The sequence below is a fragment of the Plasmodium coatneyi genome, chromosome 14, assembly GCF_001680005.1.
Source record: "Plasmodium coatneyi strain Hackeri chromosome 14, complete sequence".
In the NCBI taxonomy this organism is placed as follows: Eukaryota; Apicomplexa; class Aconoidasida; order Haemosporida; family Plasmodiidae; genus Plasmodium; species Plasmodium coatneyi.
This window is the reverse complement of record NC_033569.1, coordinates 1,724,068-1,749,841: the sequence shown is the minus strand read 5'-3', so window position 1 is coordinate 1,749,841 and position 25,774 is coordinate 1,724,068. Positions and strand designations below refer to the sequence as shown.

Sequence of the window (25,774 nt, the reverse complement as noted above, 5' to 3'; positions counted from 1 at the left end):
CATGCGTGTCGTCCTCGTCGTACGTATTTGCATACACCTTTGATATTTTATTTTTAGCAGAGCCTCAACTAAAATTAACCTGCGCGATATTCTCCTCATAGTTTATCGCACTCGACATGCAATGAGTACATTCATCAAATAGCCAGTTCTTGGTAGCTGCTCAACTACGTGCAGCCATTTCCTTACCGCTTTTACAAGAAAATTAAATCCGCCTCTGTTCCACCCGAGGAAAAGGAAGCACATTTTGCTGTTCCTTCTCAGTGGCCAATCCGCCTGTGTGGCGTGTACATACACGCGGTTTTATTCATCTCTCCCTTTTTTTCTATGAACACTTGGTTCACTCTCCCACTTGCGGTTCCCCTGCACCACCGTCACATATCACTATGATGAGGAAGGAAGATAAAATTCTTTTCTATATTTCCCTGATAATTTCCTACGTTAAATTTGTTCTTATACGTGTCTGTCTCTTCATTCGGTTCGAAAAGACTATGCGGGAATCTCGGCATTTCTTTTCCATTTTGAGCGGCAAGGTAGAATGGCTTATTTTTACCGAATTTATTTTTCCTGTTGTTGCCATTTCCGCTGTTCGCAGTGGTAATATTGTTTTGGTCGTTAGCATTGTTCAGGGGGTTAAACCCGTTAACGCTGTTAATCCCGCCAATGTTGTTGAGGTTGCTAAGGGTACTGAGCCCCCCAATATTGTTGATGCCGCTACTGGCAAGGTTCCCATTATTGCTATAGTTGGTGGGGCTATAGTTGCTGAAGCCGTAGCTGCTGGCTCCGAGGGTGATGGCGTTGGGGTTCCCCATGCCCTTATTGCTGTTGCTCATCTTTCTGCCCTTTTTGAAGTTTTTAGAATTCATCTTCAGCATTTCGTTCATCAGCTGAGCGTTTACATCATCCGGGTTACGCAGGACGTGCAAAAGTATATTCAACTTTTCCATGTTGTTTTTCACGAGCTTCTTCCACTTTTTGGCGGATATTAAGACATGGTCTGGGTGATGACAAAAAGCGCATTCATCTCCGTTGAGACATTTATTCCCATTGTATACATGTGCACAGGGTTTACATACTCTTTGTTCATGGTCCAAATCTTGAGAACACTTTTTGTAATATTTAAACAATTTCTGGACGGACTCATTTTTCGATAAGCACTTGGTTGTGTTCAGGTTACTGGACTCACAAGAATTCATAATGATATGTTCATTAAATATATCTCCCCCGTTATTTTTATTTGCATTGAAATCATCTAGCACGTCGTTCGTTTTTATTAAATTCATTTTGGTGAAGGAGCTAGAAATATCAGAACTATCAATAGCATCGAAAGCACATGTCTTAATGCTATCCTGTGGGGACATCATATTAGTGTCTTCAAAAAAGTTGTATTCTTTATTTATATGTTTTTGTATTCCTGCATGGCCCCCTATGGTGTACCTTCTGCCCCTGGTAGAACAATAAATGATATTATTATCCGGTGAAATGGAAATACAAGCCTGCTCATTTAACGTTCCATTTTTATTTTCCGCGTATATATATATATTGTTATTATTAAAAATGATATTATTTCTTATGTCATTTTCGTCACTATATTTTGGAGGTAAGGTTCTAAAGTATTTGAACACGGAGTAATCCATATCTTGTACATTTTCTTCGATATTTTCCAATTCTGAAAATCTTTTATTTACAACATATTTTACCTTTTTGGTTGAGTAATCTGCGTAATTGGACAAGGTCCTGCAGATATCGCTATTCATTGCGGAGTCCATTTTTTCTTCGTTCTCTTGTTTCAAATGAAGTATGGAGTCGTAGATTGTCTCTTTCTGGTTTAAGAATATATCAAGGCCGCTGTTGTATTTTTCTTCGCTCATTCTATGACAACTTTGATTAATATTTTTATTGGGAAATGTGCATTTTTCCTCGGGTGTCACTAGGTTCATTTTTTTTTTTTTCCTTCACAAGGTTGTTTCTCGGGGTGGCAAATTAAGGCAGAATGCACGCGTTAGTTTGGTGAAGAGCGGAAAAAGGTGCGTAAATGCGTGTAGATGCGCGCATACATAGGCATAGATACACGAACACGCACGTATAGATACATGAATACGTATGACATGCACACTCATACATACGTATAAGCATGTGACCCACGGAAGCGAACGGGGAAGGGTTTACTTGCACAGTTACCCTCCTCACATACGCACACACACGTTTGAAACGGTCAGAGTGAACTTCTACAAAAGGGAGTAAGCAATTCGTTCATTCTCTCTGACGTATGTCGTAGCTTTGGAGAACAGTACGTTATTCTCTAGTGTGTATGTTTTTTTTTTTTTTTATAGATATCCATAAGGAAAAAAATTTTTTTTTTTCTTAACAATAAAATGTTTCAGGCAGTTAGATTTAATTTTGCAATGCTTTTTGAACGGTATATATGGTTAATTTCGCCTTTTTTTAGGTTTAATATGTCTTTGGAAAAATAGGAAAATAAAACATAAAAATGGTGTGATCGAAATTTCCAAAATTTCTTACAAAGCATGCATTTGTGATGTTTATTCCGTTAGCATACTATTTGAGTTAATTTTTTTTTTTTTTTTAATCCAAAGTTACAACATTTTGCGTTTGTAAAAAAAAAGTTATAGCCATGACCACATTTCAAAAAAAAAAAAAAATATTCCGTACGTGTGTCTATGACCTGATAAAAACAGAGTTATATTTCAAAACAGCTAACAAGCCAAAATTATTATTATGATTTTTTTTTTTTTTTTTTTCCAACCCTTCAGAAATAGCTAGTTTTTATGTTCGTTGTAAAAGGTGTGAACGGTTAGTTATTAATTGGAAAAATAGCATAAGGAAAATTTTTTTGTGGAAGGAATGTTCCTCTTTTTGTTAAAAAAGGACAGAATGGCTCCTCTACATTGCGGCCGAAAAAAAACGCGTACAGCAGTGTATATTTTTCGATATATGCATGTCCACGGAAGTACATGCCATTTTACACGTCGTAGCCAAGAGGGGGGAGGGGTTCGCGTGAGGCTCAATTTTATGACATCCAAAAAATTTGAACCAGTGTTATTTATTATTTTTTTTTTTTTTTAACTATGCTGCACACGCGGGTTTGTAACGTTTCCATGACATTTCGCATAAACACATTTTGCTCACTTTGGATTTATTCTATAACAAAGAAAAATAAGCAGTTATTTATGCTTTAATCTTAATTAGCTCAAATGTCCAAAAAAGGAAAAAATAAGCTTAAAGCATAAATCGTTCTTTATCCGCTTTAAATTTAATTGAATGCGCAAATGTGTGAGCATTTTTCTCGTTCCTCAAATTGCGTGCTTTTTTTAGAAAAACCAAGTGACGTTGCGCAATTATGTGCTTCCTCCTTCAGCTGCGTTCATTTGTCGTAGTTTTTCAAACCGACGTGCAGTTCCGCTAAGTCAATTTAAAGGTTTTCCCCGTTTCCGCAAATAAAGTGGGGTAATTCGTTATTCTCCATTCTTTTAAATGTATATATGTATGTATACATATATGTGTTTTCATTTTTCTGAACAGTAATGATACTTACAGGCTACTTTCACTTCTTAAAAATAAATGGCTCCATAGGAAAATTTTTTTCATTTGTGTTCGTCGCGTACATCACATGACATTACACAACGGGAACCTCCAGAATGATACAAAAAATGAGACACTAAAAAAGGAACATAACACAATCTCTCACACGCGGGAAAATACAACTTCGAGTTGAAGTAGAAAAAATGAAGCCGTTTTTTTTTAATTTATCGTTCTGACAATGTTGCGCATGCGTGTATGGGAAGACGTGTACGTTTCCCGGCGCATGAAATAAGGCATTGCTGCCTATGTACGAAAGAGTAACACAAGTATTTTTCCGCATAAACTGCTAATTGGACTTTAAACCGATGGACGCAGATCGTATGGGCACATCACAACCCACGATAGTTTTCACGATGCTTTTCATGATTCTTTTCGCATTGCAGCCTTTTGTTGCTTGTATTTATAGCTTGCCAAATTTTTTTTCACCGAAAATTTGCAATTATTCATCTGATAAGGTAAGGTACAAAAAATTGGCGTTGTCATATTTTCTGCAGCGAGCCCCGTTTTTTTTCACAAAATAAAGCGGAAAAAAAAAAAAAAAAAAAAAATCCGCTTTATGAGTAAACCATGAATTTGCTTTGTTCCATTCGATCTATCAATTTACTGAAGTTTTTTACCAAGTGGGAAAGAGGGGGAAAAAAATGGAGAAGCTAGCATTGCCTCCGTGATAGGTACTCGTGCATATGTAAATATATTCCTACCTATGCATACTTTTACGTGCGTATAAAAGGCAGCCAACTCATCCCTCCCAGCGTTTTTAAAGTAACAAAATTGCCTGTCGACGCGGATCCGTGTTGAAGGATGCATGAAGGTTATTTATTAGCGCATCAAAAAAATGTTCAACTCGTTATAATTACTTTTTGTTAAAGAGGGGCACAGGGGGAACATGTGAAAGGCATCACCCATATTTGGCTTGCATATTTGTTCAGTTCATCCAGCGAGCAGAATTCGCTCACAAAGGTTGTAGCGAAACTGGGGGACGCGCTTCTGTGAATGCGTAAATGTATACGCTTATGTATGCCTGAGGGGCTAGCACGTGCTTACAAACGAATGAACGGGCAATATGGACATGTTGAAGGAGTATGATGACGATAGTGAAGACGTGGAGGGAGACGGCACTGAAGTCGCCGTAGGGATGAAAAACGACCAAGGGGAAGAGGAAAAGGGTGAAATGGTAAATGTAACTCCCGTTAGCCTAATGAATTGTGCCCCCGACGTTGACACATACGACTTGGAAATAAAAAACTACAAAGAAAAGTTTAAAAATATGGAAAAGAAGATAATGTTCGACGACCCGACATTTCTCAGTGTATTAAATAAGCCACAACAGGGACCCAGCATAAATGGAAATTACAATTTTTTAAAAAATGCATCCAAGAATCATTACAATGGGTGCATAGAATCAACCCATGTGAATAAAAACATGTTTGATTATCAGTATAATCAGTTTAACTTAACCGGAGTAGCGGAGAATCCGGCCCTGAAAAGTTGCTACAAGAAGAATTACCAAAATTATATAGTAGCAAGGAGTAGGAATTATGAACTGCTAAATGATGGGCAGCCGTCATATGATCAGAGGTGTAAGAAGAAAAGAATCAAAAGTGGAAGGGAAGATGATGGTGCTTTGGAAAGGTATAAAGGCCCCTGGGAAGATAAGACCACATTGAATAACAAACATGGGGAAAAGACTGAAAAGGGGGATACACTCGAAAATGAGGGAGCAAAGGAGGATTCCCAAATAAATAATGAACAGACTAATAATGAGAAAGACGAGTCTAAAAAGGCAGCAAGGAAAAACGCAATTATGAAGTTAGAATCTTGCAGTTTGGACGAAGCAATTAAAAAAAATGTGGTGAACGAGAAAAGTACCCTATATAATGACAAGGTAGTCTCCACATTACATATAAATGAAGAATCAAATGAATATTATCATAAGTCCTGGTTCGAATTGCCAGCAGAATATAAAGATAGAGATTTTATGATAGAAGAGAATTTTCCTCCTAAGAAAGAAATTCACACATATAAAGGACACAAACTGGGGGTTCAGAAGATTCGCTTTTTTCCCAAATATGGAAATTACATTCTTTCTGCCTCGTTAGATCATACGTTAAAATTATGGGGAGTGTATAAATCGAAGACTTGCGTAAGGACATATAAGGGACACTTTAAAGGGGTTAAAGATGTGCTTTTTGATAATGACGGAACGAATTTCCTAAGCTGCAGTTATGACAATAATGTAATTTATTGGGATACAGAATATGGGAAAATAAAAGGAGTGTATAATCAGAAGAAGACTCCATACTGTTTATGCCTAAATCCCGATGATCCAAACACGTTTTTGGTTGGCGGTGCTAATAACAAAATTTGCCACATAGATTTCCGAACAGGAAACATTGAATTAGAATACAATGAACATTTACAAGCCATAAATACTATTACCCTATGTGAAAATAATAAAAAATTGATAAGTACATCTGATGATAAAAAGATTTTTATTTGGGAGTATGGCCTTCCTGTCGTCGTCAAGTATATTTCAGATGCATCTATGTTTTCCATAACAGCCGTTTCTGTGCACCCAAGTAACAACTTTTTTTTATGTCAATCTATGAACAATGTAATTACTGTTTATGAAGCAACGGGGAAATTTCGACTATTTTCAAAGAAGACCTTTAAGGGCCATCACAATATTGGTTATGCTATTAACGTGTCTTGTAGCAATGACGGAAAGTACGTCATTAGTGGGGATAGTAATGGAGGCCTCTTCATTTGGAATTGGAAAAAAATGTCAAATTTTAAAAATATGAAAGCGCATAAAAATGTCTGCATAGATTGTGCGTGGCACCCGTTTAAGACCTCCATGTTGGCAACCGCTAGCTGGGACTCCACCATTAAGCTGTGGGAATGAACTGAATGACAAGGTACTAAAAGGAAAAAATATATTTTTTCCTTTTTTTTTAACTTCCCATTTGAAGTAGCCAATCTTTTTTAAGGTTACTACGTCACAACATAACTCATTTTTTTTTTTTTTTTTGTTCAACATTCACGTTTTTTCATTTTCTGATTCTCTGTTTATGTAAGCGCCATTCGCTTTTATTCTTCCTCCACATGAATTAAGCCCCTTTGCGCTATTTTTTTAAAACATGTGACACATTTTTTTTTGAAAATTTTTAAAATGTACAAAATTGGAAGGGAAAACCAAGTGGGGAGAGGATAATGGATTAGAATTGTCCACCCGAAAAATGTGCGCGCTGTTCCATCCGACCTTTGGAAAACCTGAAAAAAGACTGCTCCGTATGTGTTACTCGAAATCTGCAAAAAAGGAAAACGTAAAGGGGGGGGAGTCTGCGGTGTTCCACTGTTCCGCTTTAAAGAAGTAGTGTAAGGGCATCGGGTGCACAGTTTAAACTGCTTATATATGCGGGCATGCATCCACGACTTCATGTGCCGTTTTTCTCTTTCGAATCACGAAACCGTACATTCATCGAAGAAGGGGTTCACATAGTTGAGGGCGTTTAAGTTATCAGTGCGTATCTGAACCGCTGTGGACCACTCATGGATGTGAAAGACCATGAGTAGGTGATGCTTTGGTGGCAGAAAAATACCCACGAATTTTTTAATCACGTCGCGGTTTGTGCTACTCCTAGGGCTGGTCTTATGTTGCTTCCCTTGCCATTCCCCCGATAAATAACGATTTATTTTATATTTTGAATGGCCATCATTCTGAGCGTGCCCTTTTTGAGTTATTTTCCCGCACTTTGCCTTTTCCCCAATTATCCTATTAACCTTCAGATGGAGTATACGTCTTACGCGTTGAGTAAAAAATGTAGCATGACCATTATTGTGCTTTTTTAGGAGAATCCACTTTTTGGTACTATTCATTTTTGCGCTTCGTTTATCGCTCTTTTCCAGAGTTGCTACATCCACATGGTCATCACAGACAGAATGACTTAAAGTATCGTGCGAAAGGATATTCATAAATTTAGGTTTGTATCTGAGGTAATGTGTTTCCTTCTTTCTGGATGTCCAACTGCCATTAGGATCATATGCTTCCATTCGATTCATTGTCGAGTTAGTCGTCCCATCCGTTTCACTCGATCCGAGAGGATAGTTATCAATGTAAAATTCATCAAAAATGGGATTATTAATTTTTTTGTTTTTTTTTCCATACGCATAATAATATTTATCATTCAGGCAGTAGTTTCTCCCTATGTGCATTTTATACTGGGGGAAATTATAGACATTCCAATTTTTTACATTAACATTTTCTTGGACCACAAATGGGTGTAGCTTTTTCTTAATCACTTGGAGAACCTTATCCGATTTCATGTTCAAATATTTCGAGGACTTATACATTTTTCCAATTTTTCCATTCCACACATCTTCAAAAATATTTTTCCAGAATTGAATGCTGGCTCTAAATGGTTGGAAGAAATCCGCAAAATTTAAATTATATTTTCCTAAAAACCTTTTGAAGGTTTTTTTTTCCCTATTTAGGTATACGATATATGCATAGAACTTGCTCCTAACTAATAATTTGACTCCTATTTTGACTAACAACCTGTATGAATTGGTCGTTTTTTTTACTGTCTCGTTTGTGCATGGGTTAACTTTTTCCCCCACATGGAACTTTGCTCCATTTAAAAATGAACTTCCTTTTAACATGCAATTTATTTTATATGCTTCCTTTTTTATTAGTTTTTTTTTTAGGTCTGCAAAATGAGTTCCATGTGTTTGGTTATCTGCACTGTGTTTCTTCTTCCCTTTCCTCTTTCGACTTCCTTGTTTTGTTCTTGCACCCTTTGGGGAGTGCCCGTTCGACTGCCAAGTGGAGTTTTCCTCCTGCATGGATTCTCTTCCCCGTTTTAACCCTCTAATTAGCATCCTCATCGTGTGCTTTACCTTTCCCCTGTACAGAGCACCACTATACCGGACGATAAAAAAGTTTTTTTTTTTCAGTGACAAAATTTTCCTTCTTCCGGGTAGCCTCCTGAACAACGCGTCTTCTCCCGTCGTGTGTTCATAAGGGTGATCCACCTCCGCCCGTGCATCATGTTTCTCTTTTTCTTTGCAGTGATACCTTTTAGGAAGATCCTCACGACCTAACTGTATGTACGGAATGTATACGTTATGTATGTTCACGAAATCTCCCTTGTGCACGAAGCAGACGTTCAGGCAGAAGAGGGTTTCGTTTGGGTTATAAGGTGGCTCTCCATGTGCTGTCCCCCGCTTGTTGTGCATTCTTTGCTTTCCCTTACGTGCAGTTATGTGGAGTATCTTAGTGGGTGTTACACTGGTATTATTCGTGCGTTCCATGTCGCTTTTCTTCCCACCGTCTGTGCCTCTTCCCTTGGCTGCTTCTACAAAGTGTGAATACCTCAAAACGAACGGAAAGTAGATGCACTGCTCGGTACTAGCAATGTAGGTGCAATAATTTTTTAAGCTATACGAGTCGTCCCTGTAGATGCTGTAAAACGAGTCCGCGTTGAAATCATTGCTGTTATAGTAATGGCTGGAGGGGAAGCCACCTGCGTCGACATGTACCCCTTCAGGATCTGTTGCACCACGTTGGGCGTAAAAAATGGTCGATCCGTTATCCTGCAAAGATAGCACCTTCCTTCTGTCTAATTTGTAAATTTTTAATTGAATAAAATTGGTAGTGTCATTTTTTTTTTCATATTTTACGTTTACGCTGTTGATCTTTTGGGTCGTTTCTGGATCGTCACCCATAGGGGTCATATTTTCCCCGGTCATATCGCGCCTGTAACGTGGATGCTGCTTTCCCAAATTAGCGCACTCTAGGGAGGAAACTTTATTTTGAATTATATTTATGTAGTACATACACGTGGTGTGTAAATACACATAGTCGCTTTCTTTGATGTGCCTCAAAATGGAAAGAATGAACGGGTAGCTATCCGAAAATTTAGGACGCTGTAAAACCACTTTTATAATTTTAAACATAACCATATAAACCTTCAAATGGAATTCATATTTTGCAAACACTTTGCTGAGCATCTTCATAATGGCCTTAACATTTGTATACTTCATTTTTACCAGGTAAAAAAAGAAGGCCAAAAAATTGATGAGCTTATAACTTGGCTTCATTTTCCTTAGGCAATTTAACACCCCATTTTGGATAGCGCAGAATAATTGCAAATCTTTTTTCTCATGCAAATAATGTAGCATAAAATGGATTATGTGAATTGAACTCATGTCGGATACTAGCATATGAAGCAGTTCCACCTTTAGCCTTTGCTTCGACTGCCTAGATTGACTACTGCATTTTATCAGGTGGTACGCGAATATAAGAAAGTATATCTTCTTCTCATAGATAGAATTGTTCTTTCCCTGCAAAGGGTACCCGAAGTGGTCTTCCTCCAATGGGTTTTCACTACTCATGCTATGTTCGATGCAATCCTTTGAAAGTTTGCCAATCTGTTTGGTTCCTTTGGCGTACTTCACATTCGCTCTTTTTCTGCAAAGGGAGTTTATATAACACTGCAGACTTCTCCCACTAGCATTTTTTTCTTCTTCTTCCCTTCTGCTAACCACGCCCAACTGTGAAATGTTTTCTCTGGGGTCAAACTTCAAGCGCAACCTCGTCTTTTGCAATTTTTCGCCGCATGTGTTACAATCACGTTTGCATAGATTGGTGCATCCCAAATTGGACCTTTCCCTTAAGGGTGAGTTTTGCCTAATTTGTTTTATACAACATAGTGATTGTGCACCGAGGGGGTCATTCTTTCCTTGCTTACTACATTGTTCTCCTCCGAATGGGATGCTTTCAGTTCTTACTTCATGTGTGCACTTGCATGATGGATCTTTTTGTGGAGACATTTTTCCTAATGAGTGATCCTTCCAAAGGGGTAGTTCACTACCACAGGGATTTCCCTTCTTAGTAGCCTCCCCCACGACTACATAATTGTGATAGGTATACAATTTTCTGTGTACCTCCTCCAACGTAATAGGTATAGGCCTATAGTGCACAAATTTCAGAACAAAATAATACTTGATAATTGCTAAATCCTTCGAATCGGAAAAAGAAGGAAAGAACTCATTTATGTCCCTTTCGCATAAATTCAAAACGTATTTTTTGTTTAAAAAAAAGGAAAAAATATATATTATGATTATTTTACTAATATGTGTGTAGAACCCATTTTTTATAACTAGGATAACTTTGTCATACAAATCTCGAATGACACTTTCATTCACTTCTTCGTAAAGCATGTAAAGATAATTGACGCAGACAGCAAAACGGTAGCTATCATTTTGGTACAGAAAATAGTTATTCTTTTTTAGTATATCAGCTAAGGTGCTTGCAAAAAGGGAGGCATACGAAGTAAAATGGAATATCAAATGGGGATTACTACTTAACAATTTTGTTATCCTTTTTTGTATTATCTTTTTGCACTTGTGCGCGATGGGGATCGTCTTTTTTTGCTGCGTTGTTTCTTTCCCGGGGGGGTACTCACCCTGGGGGATTTCTTCGTGGTAACTAGCGGGCCAATTAGCGAACCAATCAACGAATCCATTTTCAGCACCCCTGACCTGATTCAATTTTTCCATTTTCCCAACTTGGCCTATCATCTGACACCCCCCCAGACTGACATAAAACGGCAATGTAATTAGACTCCCCCCAAAATATAAATTCGTTTTTACCCCCTCTAACACTTGGGTGCTTTTGCAAAATTCTTGCAGTTCTATCCTTACGTGATTCTCTCTTACGAACGAGTTAATTTGGTTGGTTATGTTGGCCACGTCGCTGCGTTGTGGAGCCTCCCGATTTTTCCTATCAGCGGCGGTCTCTTCGCAACCATCCATATGAGTGTTCCTTCCATCGCAGTAGTTATCCCGATTATCTTCCTCCCCCTCGGCACAGGACAGTGCTTCTTCTCCTCCCGCAAAAACCTCATGAACGATGGGAAAATTCGCCCAAATTGTAATATAATTAAACAGAACAAACAGATAAAGATATTTGAGGGCATTTATAACAACCTCTTCACTTCTATTGTTGCATCTAAGTTTGGTAAGTTCTCCAATTAAGCTATACAAATCGACGTTGTTGTTTTTTAAGTACTTATATTTAAAGTGAGTGTGGTTCCTACTTGGGGGTAAAACGGAGTATTGGTTTTCCCCCCCTGCGAACGTGCAAATAGTGGTGATCGTCCTATTGTATATATCTCCGAGCAGGCAGGATAAAATGCCTGAAATGAGGTGGGGAAAAAAAATTATATTATGTTCCTACACACCGGACAATGTTCCACCAACTTTACGTAACAAAAATAGCGCAGCATGTATAACCTTTGTATAAATTCTCAATCTCGTATAGGGACAAAACGGAGTAGTATTTCAAAATTTGAACAGAAACGAAGTGATGAAAATAAAGTTTCTTCGCATTGGCCTTTTTGTCATTATCGTAGATTTCAATATAACCGCAATTAGTATAGGGGAAATTTAGATTAATTCTGTTGTCCTTCTTGGCATTTTTTTGCACCAATTTCTTTAAAATGGAGGACCCCTTTGCAGTTAGGCTATTTGCACTACTGGATGTGTTAACCCGATTGACATCGCTAACCTTTGTTACAAAATGGTGATCCCACGTGTTCCTATTAAGTAGGAACAATTTTTCCTTATCCAAATGGGACAGTAGTGATGAATTATCCAAGTAGTAGTAAAATTTACAATTAAAATTGTTCAGTACATTTAGAAGGAAGGAAATGAATTTGTACACCCATGGGTATAGGGACGAATTAAGCAAATCGAAAATGAGGATCAAGTTGGTGAACAGAATAAGCAAGTGCACCTTTACACGTATGCTTGATGATAGGGTTTGAAACTTTATATTATTTACGTGTAAATTATTATTAGGAAACAAATTAATGGGAATGTACGATTTTTTTGTTACAAAATTATTCTTCTCAATCAGTTTGCACTTGTGCTTTTTATATTTATATAATTTTTTTATTTTTTCTCTACTTATAAGGTCATATAGAACGTATTCCCTGATCTTCCCCTCAGTTTCATTCACGCCTTTATAATTGTTACTATTTTGAGTATTTTCATCGTTTGCTTTCTTAGCCATGTCTGGTATGAATGTTGCTTCATTAGTCCATTTTACACCACGCGTTGTGGTTGTACCGTTACTGGTCGCTGAGACAGAACTTGTGTTACCCCCTACGGAAGATGAGGACGATGCTCCGCCAGCACTATCCGCTTTTCCCCTCAAATTGAAATTTTCCTTGTGATATTTCATTACGGCATCGTACAAATTTGTGTATTTTTTTTTTTTAATATATAACAAATTAGCGAACCCTCTTTCGTTTCCACGCAAGCTACTGTTTAGCTTTCCGTTCATGCGTTTTACTGTAGAATGGCCGCTTTTGCGGGTACGCTTCAAGGTGAGTTTCCCTGCTCGCCGCCTGGACCCATTTCCTCCCCTTGCTAACGCCATAACCTCCCTGGAGAACGTCTCGAACGTGTAACTTTGATACCTTCGCAGAAAAAACTGCTGGTAATCTGCACTATCTTTAAATATATAATTAAAATGAAATAAACTAAGGTAGATGTTTTTTTCTTCTATGTACAGGAAAATGTCCTTAATATAGTTGTTCAGGCTATACCTATCGGTAAAGTGTGTACCGTCTGTTCTATTTACCCGCTCCTCTTTCCTTGTACATTTTTGCATTTTATGGAAATCGGCTTTTCCGTTCGGGCCATCGTTTGCAGGGGCACGTGCGATACGATTCTCCATGGTGCCCACCCCAGCTGCACCAACTGGGTTACTTCTGCAGATCGAGGCTTCCCCAATTTTCACAATTTCCGCATTTTTCGCAGTTCCTTTATTTTCCCTTTGGCAGACTTTGCCAAATTGGTAATACACACCCTCATCGTTCAATATCAAGTCAATCACGAAAAGCAATTTTTGAATGTTCCCCAAGGAGAGGAAAAAACAGTTGTTCAGAATGTAATCGACATTTTTTACAATGATTGAATCGATTACTTTATTTTTCGCGGAGGTTTTACTTAATTCGCCGTTGACAATGGTTAGCGATAATATGTTATAGATAATTATTTCGAGCAACTCCTCGTCAAGCTTCTGCTTTTTTTTGAGGGCGCCCATATTACTGATGGTTTCCTTTCCCATGGCTTTTTTTTTTCTGTATCCTGCTATCTATTAGGCTGCGTTTTGTCTGGTAGTTTGGTATACTGACGTACCTTAAGTTTCTTCCCTCTCATCGGCATGCTTCTCAGTGTGCCCTGTCTTTCCATTAGAAATGTCCGCATAGTTTGCCTTTCTTTTTGTCCCTTTTATGGTTTTACTTTCTCACGAATTGTATGTACCACTTAATCGGCTAAATTTCCATTTCGTCAGTTCAGATCGTTGCATGTTTTGTTAGGCTTTGCCAAGTAGGTACATGAGAAGCCAAAAAAAGGAAAAAAAGAAACTGTCTACCTGTGTTTACTGTTGAGGAGCATTTGCTGATGGCGGACCATTTCATTTGATTTCTTCCCCTAATTTTTTTTCTCCTTTTGTTGGATGGCTTTTTCGCAGTGTGCAATTTTTGCACAGGTTTTTCCTTCCCAGTTAGTTACCTTTTCGCGCTTGTTATTTTGAAAATTTGCAATTTTGTTCGCGTATGAAATCATTTTTCTTTCCATTTTTTTTCATATCTTTTTTTCATTTTTTTTTGAGCACTTGGAAATTCACGACCGAATTTTTGGCCCCAGTGGGTGGGAGTGAGAGCATGTGCAGGATTGCTTTTCCTTTTTTTCCAGGCACCGCTCGGCGTTTTTCACTTCAAAAGCGTTGCCCATTTTGGTGACATTTTTTTGAGAGCAATCGCAGGCACGGTAAAAATAAGTACACATATATATTTTATGTACACATGTGCGTGTTTGCATATGTACACGTTTCTTTTGTGTTTTTGGCAAATCGGACAAAAAAATTCACGTGCGCGTTTGTATGCATACATACGTAAGCGCATTTTTTTTTGTCGCGCTGAGCTTATGAAAGTGCTACCTAATTGTGAAGGGATGTGTTTCCCCCCATTTTCCAAATGGTTACTCACTCATGCAGTATGCTTTACCACACGGGTGAGCTTAACTGAACACCTGGACGCACGCACCATCCCACGTGGTGTGTACTACACGGCCAGATCGAACAGTTATGTCGAGGGTCAGGCAGAAAATAGCCACATTCAACCAGGAAAATGAAAGGAAAGGCGAAATCCCTGATAGGCACAGGAACGATACAAATGTGACAAAATTTTCTCACGTAAAATGGAATGAGGATGCCTACTTAAAATCGGAGGGAAGGGACAAATTATGTACCTTGAAAGACTTAAACCTCAATGGAGATTATTTAATTAAAGGGAAAAGGAAAATGAAGAAAGCAGATTCTGCTATAAAAAATAACCAACTAATCTTGCAAAACAAGTATGACTATTTTTTAAAAAAAAAAAACGACACTTTTGCTATCCAGAATGGGAACAACATGAGGTAATATTGCGAGGGAAAATATCACACGTTCGTGTCTACCACTAATAAACATGTCTTCATTTTCCACTGAGGGGAAGAATATGTCATTCTGAGCGCATAATGGGAGAGAACAAGTTTTGCTCACTGCGGGACAGAGCATGCACATATATAGACATGTATGCTTTATTCTTCTTTTTCCCCGTAGCTACAACATGGAAAACATAGAAGACATTTACTACGTGTACAGGGAAAATTCAGATATCTGCGACTTGATCATTAAGAGATACCATGAAAATATTTATTTGAGCATATTTAACAACATGCTGATTATTATAAACCCCCACGAGTGCGTGCACGCCTTTTACAAATTGGTGTTCAAAAGGAGGAATAGAAATAATTATATATTTAGTTCGTTCATTAATTATGCCTTACAGAAGAAGGTGGGCAAAGGTGAGTCCGAATTTGAATCGCAGGAAAATTCAGATGATGCTTCTGATGACAATTCCGGGGAAGATGACAAAAATGTGTTTAGCTACTTGTGGCAAAAAAAAATGTTTCTGGGCAGAAGGAGCATCTTCCATTTTGACAAGTTCAAGAAGAGGAAAAAAAACTTAACGGAATTGAAAAAAGAATTATATGTCAAAAGCAACGATGAAATAGCGCACGTGCACAAAGATATTTTGGGCAATTCTAGAATAGATTTTAACGAACTGTTCAACATTAGGACCGACCCACGGGGCGCTTCTATGGACGGTTATGGTAGTGACTCCCTCAGCGGTTCTGCCGGGGGCACTCTCAGCGGAACGGTAAACGGAACTACAAATGATATTGCCAATGATTCTGTTAGCGGTACTGGTAATGGCTCCTTTGGGGGGCACACAAGCGATGGCCTAGACCCGGGCAGTGCTGCTGCTTCCAACTCGGGAAAAAGCTGCGTACACAGCAGGAGCGGCTACCAACCAGGAAGTATGTCCAAAAGGTCCACCAACCCCAGCAGATATAAAAACCTGGTTCATTCCAAGGATCCACACGTCAACACGTCATATCACGGGAACAAATTAATCTTCATATGTGGAGAAAAGAACAGCAACCAGAATGTAGTAAGTACTTACTTATTCAAGCATGTAATAAAGAAGGGAAAAAACAAAGCATTATATCATGCGTACAAAAATGTTATGAATGTGCTTAACTTATTTTTTAATTACAAATGCTACAACTTTATCATACATCTCAGCAGCAAGAACAGGCTGCTATATTTCAATGTCCTTCCGTGTTTTTTAACTGACAAAAGCAATGTGACAAATATTTGCACCAAAATAGGGAACTTCTTGGAAAGCCTAAATTGGGCAGATAAGCAGGACAAAAAGGGGGAAGCTAAAAGTAGCCACGCACATGTTCGGGAGGATCACCACAAAATGGATCACTCCGAATGTAGCGGCGATGGGGGAAGCAAATCGGGCCGAGGGGAACAAGAGACATCCAACAAATATGAGCACAGGAAGAAAAAAAAAAAAAAGAAAAAAAAAAAGGCACAAAGAGGGGGAGAATTACATGCAAATTCGAATAGCGACTCGGATAGTACCATTGCAGATAGAACAAAGGAGAAGGAACAGCGACGGTCAAAAGGAAGAGGAAGCCAAGACGAAATATTTAACGTACCCTACATATTCTTTTTCCTTCTCGGAAGCATCCTGCTGGATAGCTCGAATAAATACTACAAGCACTTAAAATTGCACCCACTTGATATAAGAAAAATTTATAAGAATTATGTAGACCCCCCTGCCGACATAGAGATAAAGGAATCCGACATAAGCAGGACGTTTGATTATTTCCTAGAACTAGGTTTCACAGAAGGAGAGATCCTTTCAATGATTAAGTTAAACTTTGCACTCATTTTTATCAATATATATATCTCTATAAGGACATGTTTGCACAAAAATGAGGAAGAAACATTAAACTTCCTGCAGCTGCAGCTGATTAATGTGCAGGACTATAAAAAATTAGTAACGTCAAACGCGATAGACAGAGAGGGGACGAAAGCCTCACCGGATTATTCAAAACAGAGTTCTTTAAATTTTTTAAATTTTACAAATGAGAAATATCTGAGCAGCGATTTTAGCTCCTTTACGGATGAAGAAAAAAGCATAAATTGCATTAGGCAAGTTTTGCAGAATGGGCATTCTGAAGAAAAGGCAACCAGAGTGCGCAGACTCAAAAATGGGAACATGTACAACCGGTTGGATCAGAATTTGGATATACATCTCAGCAATGGAAGCCATCTAAGAATCGTTAAGGACGACACTGCAGCAAAAAGTGGGGAAAAAAAAAACGATGAATCCAATAAGCAGGTGAATAACATGTACACAAATACGACGAGCAGAAGTGGAAGGAGAAAAGGATCTAATTATTTCATAGTCTTCGCAGGACATATAATGGAAGAATACATTTCTTTCCTACTAGGTGTAGATTTAAAGGGGATGATCAAAATTTTAAATAATCAGATAAGGCTCAAAAATTTATGTTCCACTATTTTTTTCAGATTAAAAATTAGGATAATAAAACAAATTAATGAGTACCTTAGAACTTACTTCCTTAAAGGTACCGTTGCTCACTCCTTGTATGTGTATAGCAATAGTGGCCTCAGTGCAAACATCTCGGAAGGAAACAAAAATGCAAGTGGACAAAAAAAATACAACAATTTATCCCAACTTATTAACAACATATATAACGAAATACTGCACCATTATTATTTGAAAATGTCTACCTTCAACATGGATAGCTATCTCGTACATACAATAAAAGCATTAAACCTTTCGAGGGAAGAAAACTATAACCCGGACTCCGCTATAGGAAGCACTGTGGAGCAGTACAGACGACTCAGTGATCACATCTGTAGAGGTAGTATAATCAGTTCGTACGTTTCCCAATTTGGAAAAGATCCCATCTTACATTTGCTAGAAAAATATACATACAAGTTTTTACACACCGTGGAAAATTGCCAAGAGGTAAAGGGCATAAGATCATCCGTTGTCCTAAAAGCGGAATATTACAAAATGATGTATCTATACTGTGTAGAAGTTTCACGTGTAGTGAAGCGCCTTACTGAGGGGGTTCATTCCAGAATGATTTGTGATCAAGGGGATAGCGCCAATAGTAGTGATAGCCTCGAATGTAGTGGCAGGCGCGATCGTGGTGACCCCCCCGTGGGCACCATCCATTACAAGAAGGATGAACGGAGAAAGGGTGAAATAAAATTGGCTGACGAGGAGTATGCAGAAAAAATGCTACTAAAGCTTATGGATAAGATCGCCAAAGGTGATAAAAAGGAGTGCCATGTACGTGGAGGCAATCTACCAGGAAGGAGAAAAAAAATTTTTTCCATAGTGCACTACAACGACGAAACGGTTACGTACCGATGCAACAACATGATTCTGGATAATGCGGAAGATTTTTGTGTAATAAATGACACTATACAAATTATAGAGAAGAGTAAAATGGAATTTTTAAGAAAATTATTTTTCGAAAATTCGTTCCCGCTAAAGAATTTTAAGAGCAACTTTTTATACGACGAAATTTGCTTTTTCTCCAGTGTTATAAAAAATACATACGAGAAATTCTTCGTGCTCCTTTTAAATGAGAGGGAAAGAACAAGACAAGATACATTCCTGGTGCCTAAGTACATGACCAAATATGCCAGGGGCAATGGCAGAGGTTTAAATGCATATTATGGCGGGAGAAGATCTCACAGCAGCAGTAATAGTCGTAGCGGTAGTAGTGAACACCGAAGTAATATTTTCAGGGAGGATGTATTTTTCCCCCCCTCTGCAAATAGGCCATTTTTTAGTGGCATGACAGGAACAAGCAGAAAATTTTTTCTCAATTCTGCTACCACGTCAGGGGAAGAAATCACCGACTTTTCTGAACTGAATAAAAAAATAAACAAGGAACATATCAAATCTGTTATAGACATGCTAAATTTGAAACAAATTTTTAACTACCAGTTGAAGTATCTGTATCATAGTTTGACCTGCCTAGATTTTATTAAGAAGTATTTGCTCTTCTGCATCCATGTCAGCAGGGATGGGGACTTAATTAAGCTCGTCAATTATTACGAGCTTAGGTGCAAGAAGAAGAGGGAGAACAACAGCTGTGTCAGAGGTGCGGGGACGGCTGAACAGGGGGAAAAACACGAACACATGGAAACTCATACTAATGTGCGTGAGACCGATCGGGAAGGTGCAAATGGGGATGGAAGTGTTAAAGAAAGTGCTAATGGAAATGACGCATCTAGCGTGGATGAGAATGTTGCTACTAATCCAAGGGGAAACCTCCCTCCCAATGCAAGTGGAAGCGTCTCTTCCAACCGAAGTGGGAATGACGTCCACAGCTCAAGTGGAAGCATTAAGGGAAACCTGATCGGAGGACGGACTTCGATCGACCAAGGGAGTAGCCTACAAAGTCATGTAACCAAGAAGAAGGAAACCCCAAAGAACGCAGAAAGTTTTTACTACTTAAACTGCCTAAACCTTCAGGATAAAAAAGATTTGTGCACAATAATTTTGTACAACTTTAACATATCAAAAAACACGTTTTATTTCCGTGATTTTATTTTCCTAAGTAAATATGTTTACTTTATTTTAGAAAATTTGAGAGCCAAGTATGTAAAATCGATAGTGCCTTACGTGCGGAAAATTGAGAATTGCTACTTGTCGTACAAAAATAGGAAAATAAAATTCTTCCTTAGAGACAAAATTGTTATCATTCAAAACTACATGAGGAGGTTCCTATTTCTCGAAAGGGCAAAAACAATGGAGAGAAGAAAAAACTTATTGGTATCATTTATACTATTCTATAGTTACATTGTAAAAAATAAAAACTTTGACGAAACGAAGGAGACGTTGGAGTTGTGCAAAGAAAACTTCATGAAGAATGAGAAGAAGCTAATTCGACATGCAGCCAGTGTGTATATACAATCCTGGTATAGAAAAATAATACAGCAAAGAAAATATAGAGAGTTAAAAAGGGAACAGTTTCAAAAAAAGGCCATAGAAAATATTAACAGCGCCATTAGAACATATCTCGTTCAGGTAAAAATTGTACAAAATTTAAATGAAATAGTTATCCCTAACAAAGCTGCCGTTTTAATTCAATCCTACTTTAGAAGATATATGTGTCTTACAAATTTCCAGAAAAAACTATTTTTAAAAATTTGCTTCTTATCTATTAAGAGAAAGTACCTGTCTTACTCTAACGTCCTCACAAAGGTCAATTACCATTACTTGATAAAAAATATATACAGTAGAAATATCATTCAGAGTCAGTTTAAAATTCCAGAGGCGGCCATTAAAATTCAGAGTAACTACAAGGGGTATGTAGTGAGGAAGCAGTTCAACATGCTGATGGAAGCCATATACTTCACACAGGCTTACATAAACACATGCATAGAAAGAATCAGATATAATAAAATGAAGAAAAGTATTATTCTAATTCAAAGGTGGTGGAAAAATTTTTATAAATTAAGAAGAATTTTCTCACAAGCGCAGTTTAACATGTACAGCAGTGAGTATGACAAGAACAAGTATTACTTTTTACAAAAAAATAATTTCCCATTTTACAAGTATTATATCTTGAAGGAAAAAAAAGCTCTGAAACTTTTGACCTATCACATTTTACTAAAACAGTGGTACTTTTTTTACTTTAAGAAATTTCAAAAGAAAAATCACCAGTTTAATATTGTGTTTAATTTAAAAATGCATAAAAACGTCTCCCGTTATTATACTCTCCCGTGGGCATACAAAATTAACAGCATTTTAAAAATAATTCACATGGAACAAATGTTCCAGAACTGCACTAATAATAGTCAGAATACCATTTTTAACATTCCCGTTTTTGGGTCCATACAAATATTCGTTGGGGGAACCCATACCATTCTGTTAATCAGCCAAAGTGTTATCAACGAGACTGTTGGTGATGGTCAAGACGGGTTCACGACCACCGTGCGGAAGAGTAACACATACGGGAATCGCAAAAACTACTACGCCAAGTTTGTGTACAGCTTGGGTTCGAATGACTACGGACAGCTCGGCTATTACAATTTGTTCGAGAAAAATTTTATCTACCACACGAGCGGCGCAGCAGGGGAGTCCCCTTGTGCAGCGGAAGGTATACAGAATAGTGTGGCGGGCAGCACAATGGGTGACCTAGCAAAGACGCTTGTGAACGGTCAGGAGGAGCTCCTCCCCCCAGCGTGTTCGAAGCAAATTCAGCCAGAAGGTAAAAACCGAGAAAGCAGCAAGGATGTTATGAACTTTTCAGATAATAGTCGAAGAAGATGTAGCTCCACCTGCGATACCACCAAAAGGGAAAGCACCTTCAGCAGTGTTGGACCCCCTCCAGAAGAAAACAAAACCACCGCTTCTGTCGTAGGAGGAAATTCGAGACCTAACCCAAGCGGAAAAGGCAGCGCTTCACCCCACCTAAAGGAGAAAAACTACACAGAACACAGTCTATGCAGCAAGTATAAGAAAAATATCCAACATTTAATTTTCGAGCATAAGCGTAAATTCACAATTGATAAAAAACTTTTTTCGAACACCCATGGGGGGGAGTCCATGCAGGACATTGTAGATTACCAAATAATAGATAAAAAAAATGCTAAGGGGGAAAATGAAAAAATCGTGGAATTCACCAAAGTGGTAAGTGAAACAAATAAAATTGCAAGCATCAGTTGTGGATCTGAACATACATTAGCTCTATCAGAAAATGGAAATGTATACTCCTGGGGAAGTAACCTATTTGGACAGTGTGGGCAAAAATATGAAAGAAGTATAGTAAGATATCCTAAAATAATAAAACATTTTTTAAAGAACAAAATTAAGATTAAGAATATTAGTTGTGCATCCTATCATAGTGGGTACATTTGTAGAAAGGGTGATCTCTACATGAGTGGCAATTTCTTTTTTATCAACTTGAAATATTTTCAAGAAAATGTGTACCAACCCGTGTTCCTAATATCTGGGTGTCATTCAATTCTTTGTAATGACAGCTACAATGTGTGCCTGCGGAGCGATAGAAGTTCCTTATACATTTGGGGGAACAATTACAAATGCATCTTAGGGTTAAATAAAAAGAAGTTAAGAAACCTCGATGAAATATCCATCTACCCGTTGACTTTCCTTTCGCCAAACATTAGCGTTATCAAAATTGCATGTTCGGATAATTTTGTCTGTCTCATTGCAAAGCCTGGGAACACTAAACATTCAGTGTACATGTGGGGACAATTTGCGCTTATCGAAAAGAGCGAACAGAAATCTTCCCCCGTAGTCAGTAACACATTTAACGTTTTTAACAAATTCAGAATTAAACCTAAGGTGAACAATTTGCAAAGCCCAGATCCGGGGAGTGAAAATAAAGGTGGTGACGCCGCCGTTACACGAGGGAAAATAATATTCATTGCGAACCCATCCCCCGTTCATGACCCTTTGTGGGATGCTGTGGAAGCGATTGACGTCTGTTGTGACTTGGACGAAATTCTGGTGCGTTCCATCAGTGCAGTTGCGCTGTTGAGCGGTTCCCTCGATATGAACTTCCCTGAGTGGGCACGCCTGTGTGTACATACCTTTTTGCACGAACGCGTGTTACACATGTGCCTCTCCCATCCCGCAGGTCCTAATGAACAACCTCTGCTTGTACGGATTCAGCGCAGTTGAAATTATCAGCAGTGATGATAAAAAAGAGAAAAAGAAGGAAACGAATTTATCTTACTCCTACTACGGAAGAAGAGAGATGGAGCAAAAAAAGGAAAAAAAAATCATCTACGAAGAACCAGAAATATACGATAATATAAAACTTTTAACCCCATCCCTATACATGTTTAAATATTTCAAGCCGTCCTACTTCAACATAAAGAAAATTACTTGCAGTTACAATAGGAACAGCTTATCAATTATGAATGCAGCAATGGGCGAATACGAAATTCCCACTGTTGTCAAAAAGATGGAATTCGTCACCCCCTCGGGTAATTTTATTCACGTGAATGTGCAGTCTATGGCATATACACTTATACCACTACACATTTGGGGGGAATTTATTTATTTTCCACCTACCCCTTTTCTTCCTCTAGGTGATGTAATGCAATTCCCGGAAAAAATACGAGAGGCCATATTAGCCAAAGCGAAAAGGGAGTCCAACAAATGGATTAAGTCAAACGATGATCCCTACATAAACGTAAAAAAAAAGGAAAAATGCATAACTTCTATATCCGTATCACCTACTCAAAGCACGTGCACAAAAATCTTGCAAATGTGCGAGGGGTTCGTTAAAAGGTACGACAACAAAACTTCTTTTTTCTTTTCCCCATTCAGCATTTCCTAATAAAAAATTCAAGCGACTCGGACAGTGTTAATTGACGTCTTCCAGCTTAATGACCCCCAAGTCAAGGTCTAAACGGGTTAAACAAATATGGAATTTTTTTTTTTTTCACAAGGTTGCGTGACGTTTAACCTATTTGGAGGAACCGTTCCGAAGAACTCTCGTTTCAACCTTTTTAGGCTAAACATGTTTTAAATTGTTTTTCTTAAAATTAAAAGTTGTTTCTGTTTTTTATTATTATTTTTTTTTTTAAGTGATAATTATACATAATCGAAAAGGCAAAAACAAAGTCCTTTCCCTGTTTTGTAATTTTCTCTGTTCCTGATTTGTGTCACACTTTTTAATGCTCTGTGAAGAGTTTAAAATGTCATAACGTTGTTTTATTTTTTCATTTTTTTGTTTTTATGGATTGGCAATCCTTAACATGTAGGGCAAATCGCACTGCATGAAGCGGCGGAGATGAACTAATCCGTTGCTCGTTCGCTTGATTTATTTTCCTTTTTTTTCCGCGTAAAGGCAACTTCAAAATGAGCAACGTGGACGAGTTCTACGAATACGCAAAAAACAACTTCCTAAATCTCCTGAAAAAGAATAATGTACACTCTCGAAATGAAGAAAAGGAGAATGAAAAAAAAAGGGGCAAAGAAATTAGAGTTAAGGGAATGCACGATCGGCACCTGTCTGATATGAGAAAGCTAAAGAGGGACGAACAAAATGATAAAGAAAGCTACGACAAGAAATGTAAAGATTTTCTTCTTAAAAGGAAGAGCAAATGTTTGAGGAGGAGCGCGAAGGGGCGCTCGGCAAGTGCCTCTTCGGATGCGTCAGCTTCATCCGCATCGGCAGCCACGTCCGTATCGTCCTCATCTATCGAATCCTCTGCTTCGCGCTCTTCACGCACATCCTCTCCCTCATCCCACGAGAAGAGAAAAAGACGAAAGCGGGAGAAGCATCGAAGGGGACATAAGGAGAGGGACAAAAAGGGAAGGAAGAGGATAGCGGAGAAGGGGAATGAAAAAAGGAAGAAGAGAAAGAAGGAAAAGATTGAAGAAAAACCTAGGAAAGAGAAAATCACCAACTGTGCAGATCGCAAAGGAACGGTAAAAAAGTACGAAGATGAGAAAAACAACTTAGCAGGGAAAAGCTACGTAGTGGGTGGACGAACAAGCGACTCTGAACGGAGCAGTTACCCATCGGGTGATGAAACTAAACGGAAGAGCAGAAGGGAAAAAACGGAAATTCCCTTTAGTAGCCAAAGTGAAGACAAAATGGAGACACATAGCACGGAAAAAATGACCCAGTTGAGCGCCAAATTGGAAATGAAAATAGCGGAAAAGAAGGAAAAAATGTTGTTAAAAAATGCACTGAACAAAAATTTAGTAGAATGTAAGTTTTGCATCGACTCCAACTCATTCAGCAAAATAAATAAATTGAATATAATCAGCATCAGTCAGAAGTCCTACATATGTTACTATAATTACAAAAATGTGTTTTTAAAAGATCAGTTGTTTATTTCGCCTATTGAACATACCACTAGCGTAACGAACACAAATTTTGATATCGTGCAAGACATGCGTAATCACATGAAGTCACTAATAGCCATGTTAGAGGAAAGCAATAAAACGTGCATTTTTGTCGAATTTAATAACTGTTTTAATGCTAGCATCGAATTAATATCGCTCAGAAAAACAAAACATACATATGTTAATTGTTACATAATACCAATGGAGTTACTTGAGAAGGCAAAAATTTATTTCAAAAAAAATCTGGAAGATATAAATTCTTTATATAGAGAAAACAAGCAGTTAATAATTACGAAAAATAAATATGCCCCTTATAATGTTTTACCGAAACAGATCCCCTACGTTTCGGTCAATTTTGCCCTAGTGGAGACGTATATACAAGTCATTGAAAATAATTATGATTACATAAATATGTGTAAATGTATTTTTACCGATCTTTTTAAGAAGGATAAATTTTATAAATGTTTTCAAAATTTTCAGCAGTACGTGGATGCTGTGGAGGCGTTTAAATCTGCCTATAGGAAGTACGATTGGACGACTTATATAAATTGAAGGGGTACCAAAAAAAGGGGCATATATATATACATATATGTATATGTGGACATATATATATATATAAATATATTTTTCTTCCAGAGACACGCACTACAAATTAAAAATATTTTTGCGTTATATCAAATTAATTGTAAAGAAATGGGCCAACCTGCGCAACCCTTCCTTTACGGCAAAATAGGGGGAAAACAAAATATGGTTAGTAGCTTGAATTATATACCGCTGCACAGTGTGTCATGCGGAATGCACAAATT

The 25,774-nt window shown here is 37.9% G+C and overlaps 5 protein-coding genes across 5 annotated transcripts; 3 read left to right on the top strand and 2 right to left on the bottom strand.

Annotated features, from left to right (window-relative positions):
* Positions 1-371: 371 nt before the first annotated feature.
* On the bottom strand, positions 372-1,937 carry PCOAH_00054970 (Uncharacterized protein; the record flags this gene model as incomplete). Its single annotated transcript, XM_020062277.1, has 1 exon — positions 372-1,937. The coding sequence occupies one exon, from the start codon at positions 1,935-1,937 to the stop codon at positions 372-374; it is 1,566 nt and encodes a 521-aa protein (XP_019917656.1).
* A 2,726-nt stretch (positions 1,938-4,663) lies between these two features.
* PCOAH_00054960 (Pre-mRNA splicing factor PRP17) lies at positions 4,664-6,505 on the top strand (the record flags this gene model as incomplete). The annotated part of the gene is made up of 1 exon (XM_020062276.1): positions 4,664-6,505. The coding sequence occupies one exon, from the start codon at positions 4,664-4,666 to the stop codon at positions 6,503-6,505; it is 1,842 nt and encodes a 613-aa protein (XP_019917787.1).
* A 557-nt stretch (positions 6,506-7,062) lies between these two features.
* Positions 7,063-13,741, bottom strand: PCOAH_00054950 (Uncharacterized protein; the record flags this gene model as incomplete). Its single annotated transcript, XM_020062275.1, has 2 exons — positions 7,063-11,801; positions 11,899-13,741. The coding sequence occupies 2 exons, from the start codon at positions 13,739-13,741 to the stop codon at positions 7,063-7,065; spliced, it is 6,582 nt and encodes a 2,193-aa protein (XP_019917504.1).
* A 1,023-nt stretch (positions 13,742-14,764) lies between these two features.
* Positions 14,765-23,483, top strand: PCOAH_00054940 (Uncharacterized protein; the record flags this gene model as incomplete). Its single annotated transcript, XM_020062274.1, has 5 exons — positions 14,765-15,096; positions 15,281-22,610; positions 22,741-23,092; positions 23,198-23,301; positions 23,439-23,483. The coding sequence occupies 5 exons, from the start codon at positions 14,765-14,767 to the stop codon at positions 23,481-23,483; spliced, it is 8,163 nt and encodes a 2,720-aa protein (XP_019917634.1).
* Positions 23,484-23,972: 489 nt separating this feature from the next.
* Positions 23,973-25,520, top strand: PCOAH_00054930 (Uncharacterized protein; the record flags this gene model as incomplete). Its single annotated transcript, XM_020062273.1, has 1 exon — positions 23,973-25,520. The coding sequence occupies one exon, from the start codon at positions 23,973-23,975 to the stop codon at positions 25,518-25,520; it is 1,548 nt and encodes a 515-aa protein (XP_019917534.1).
* Between the last annotated feature and the right edge of the window lie 254 nt (positions 25,521-25,774).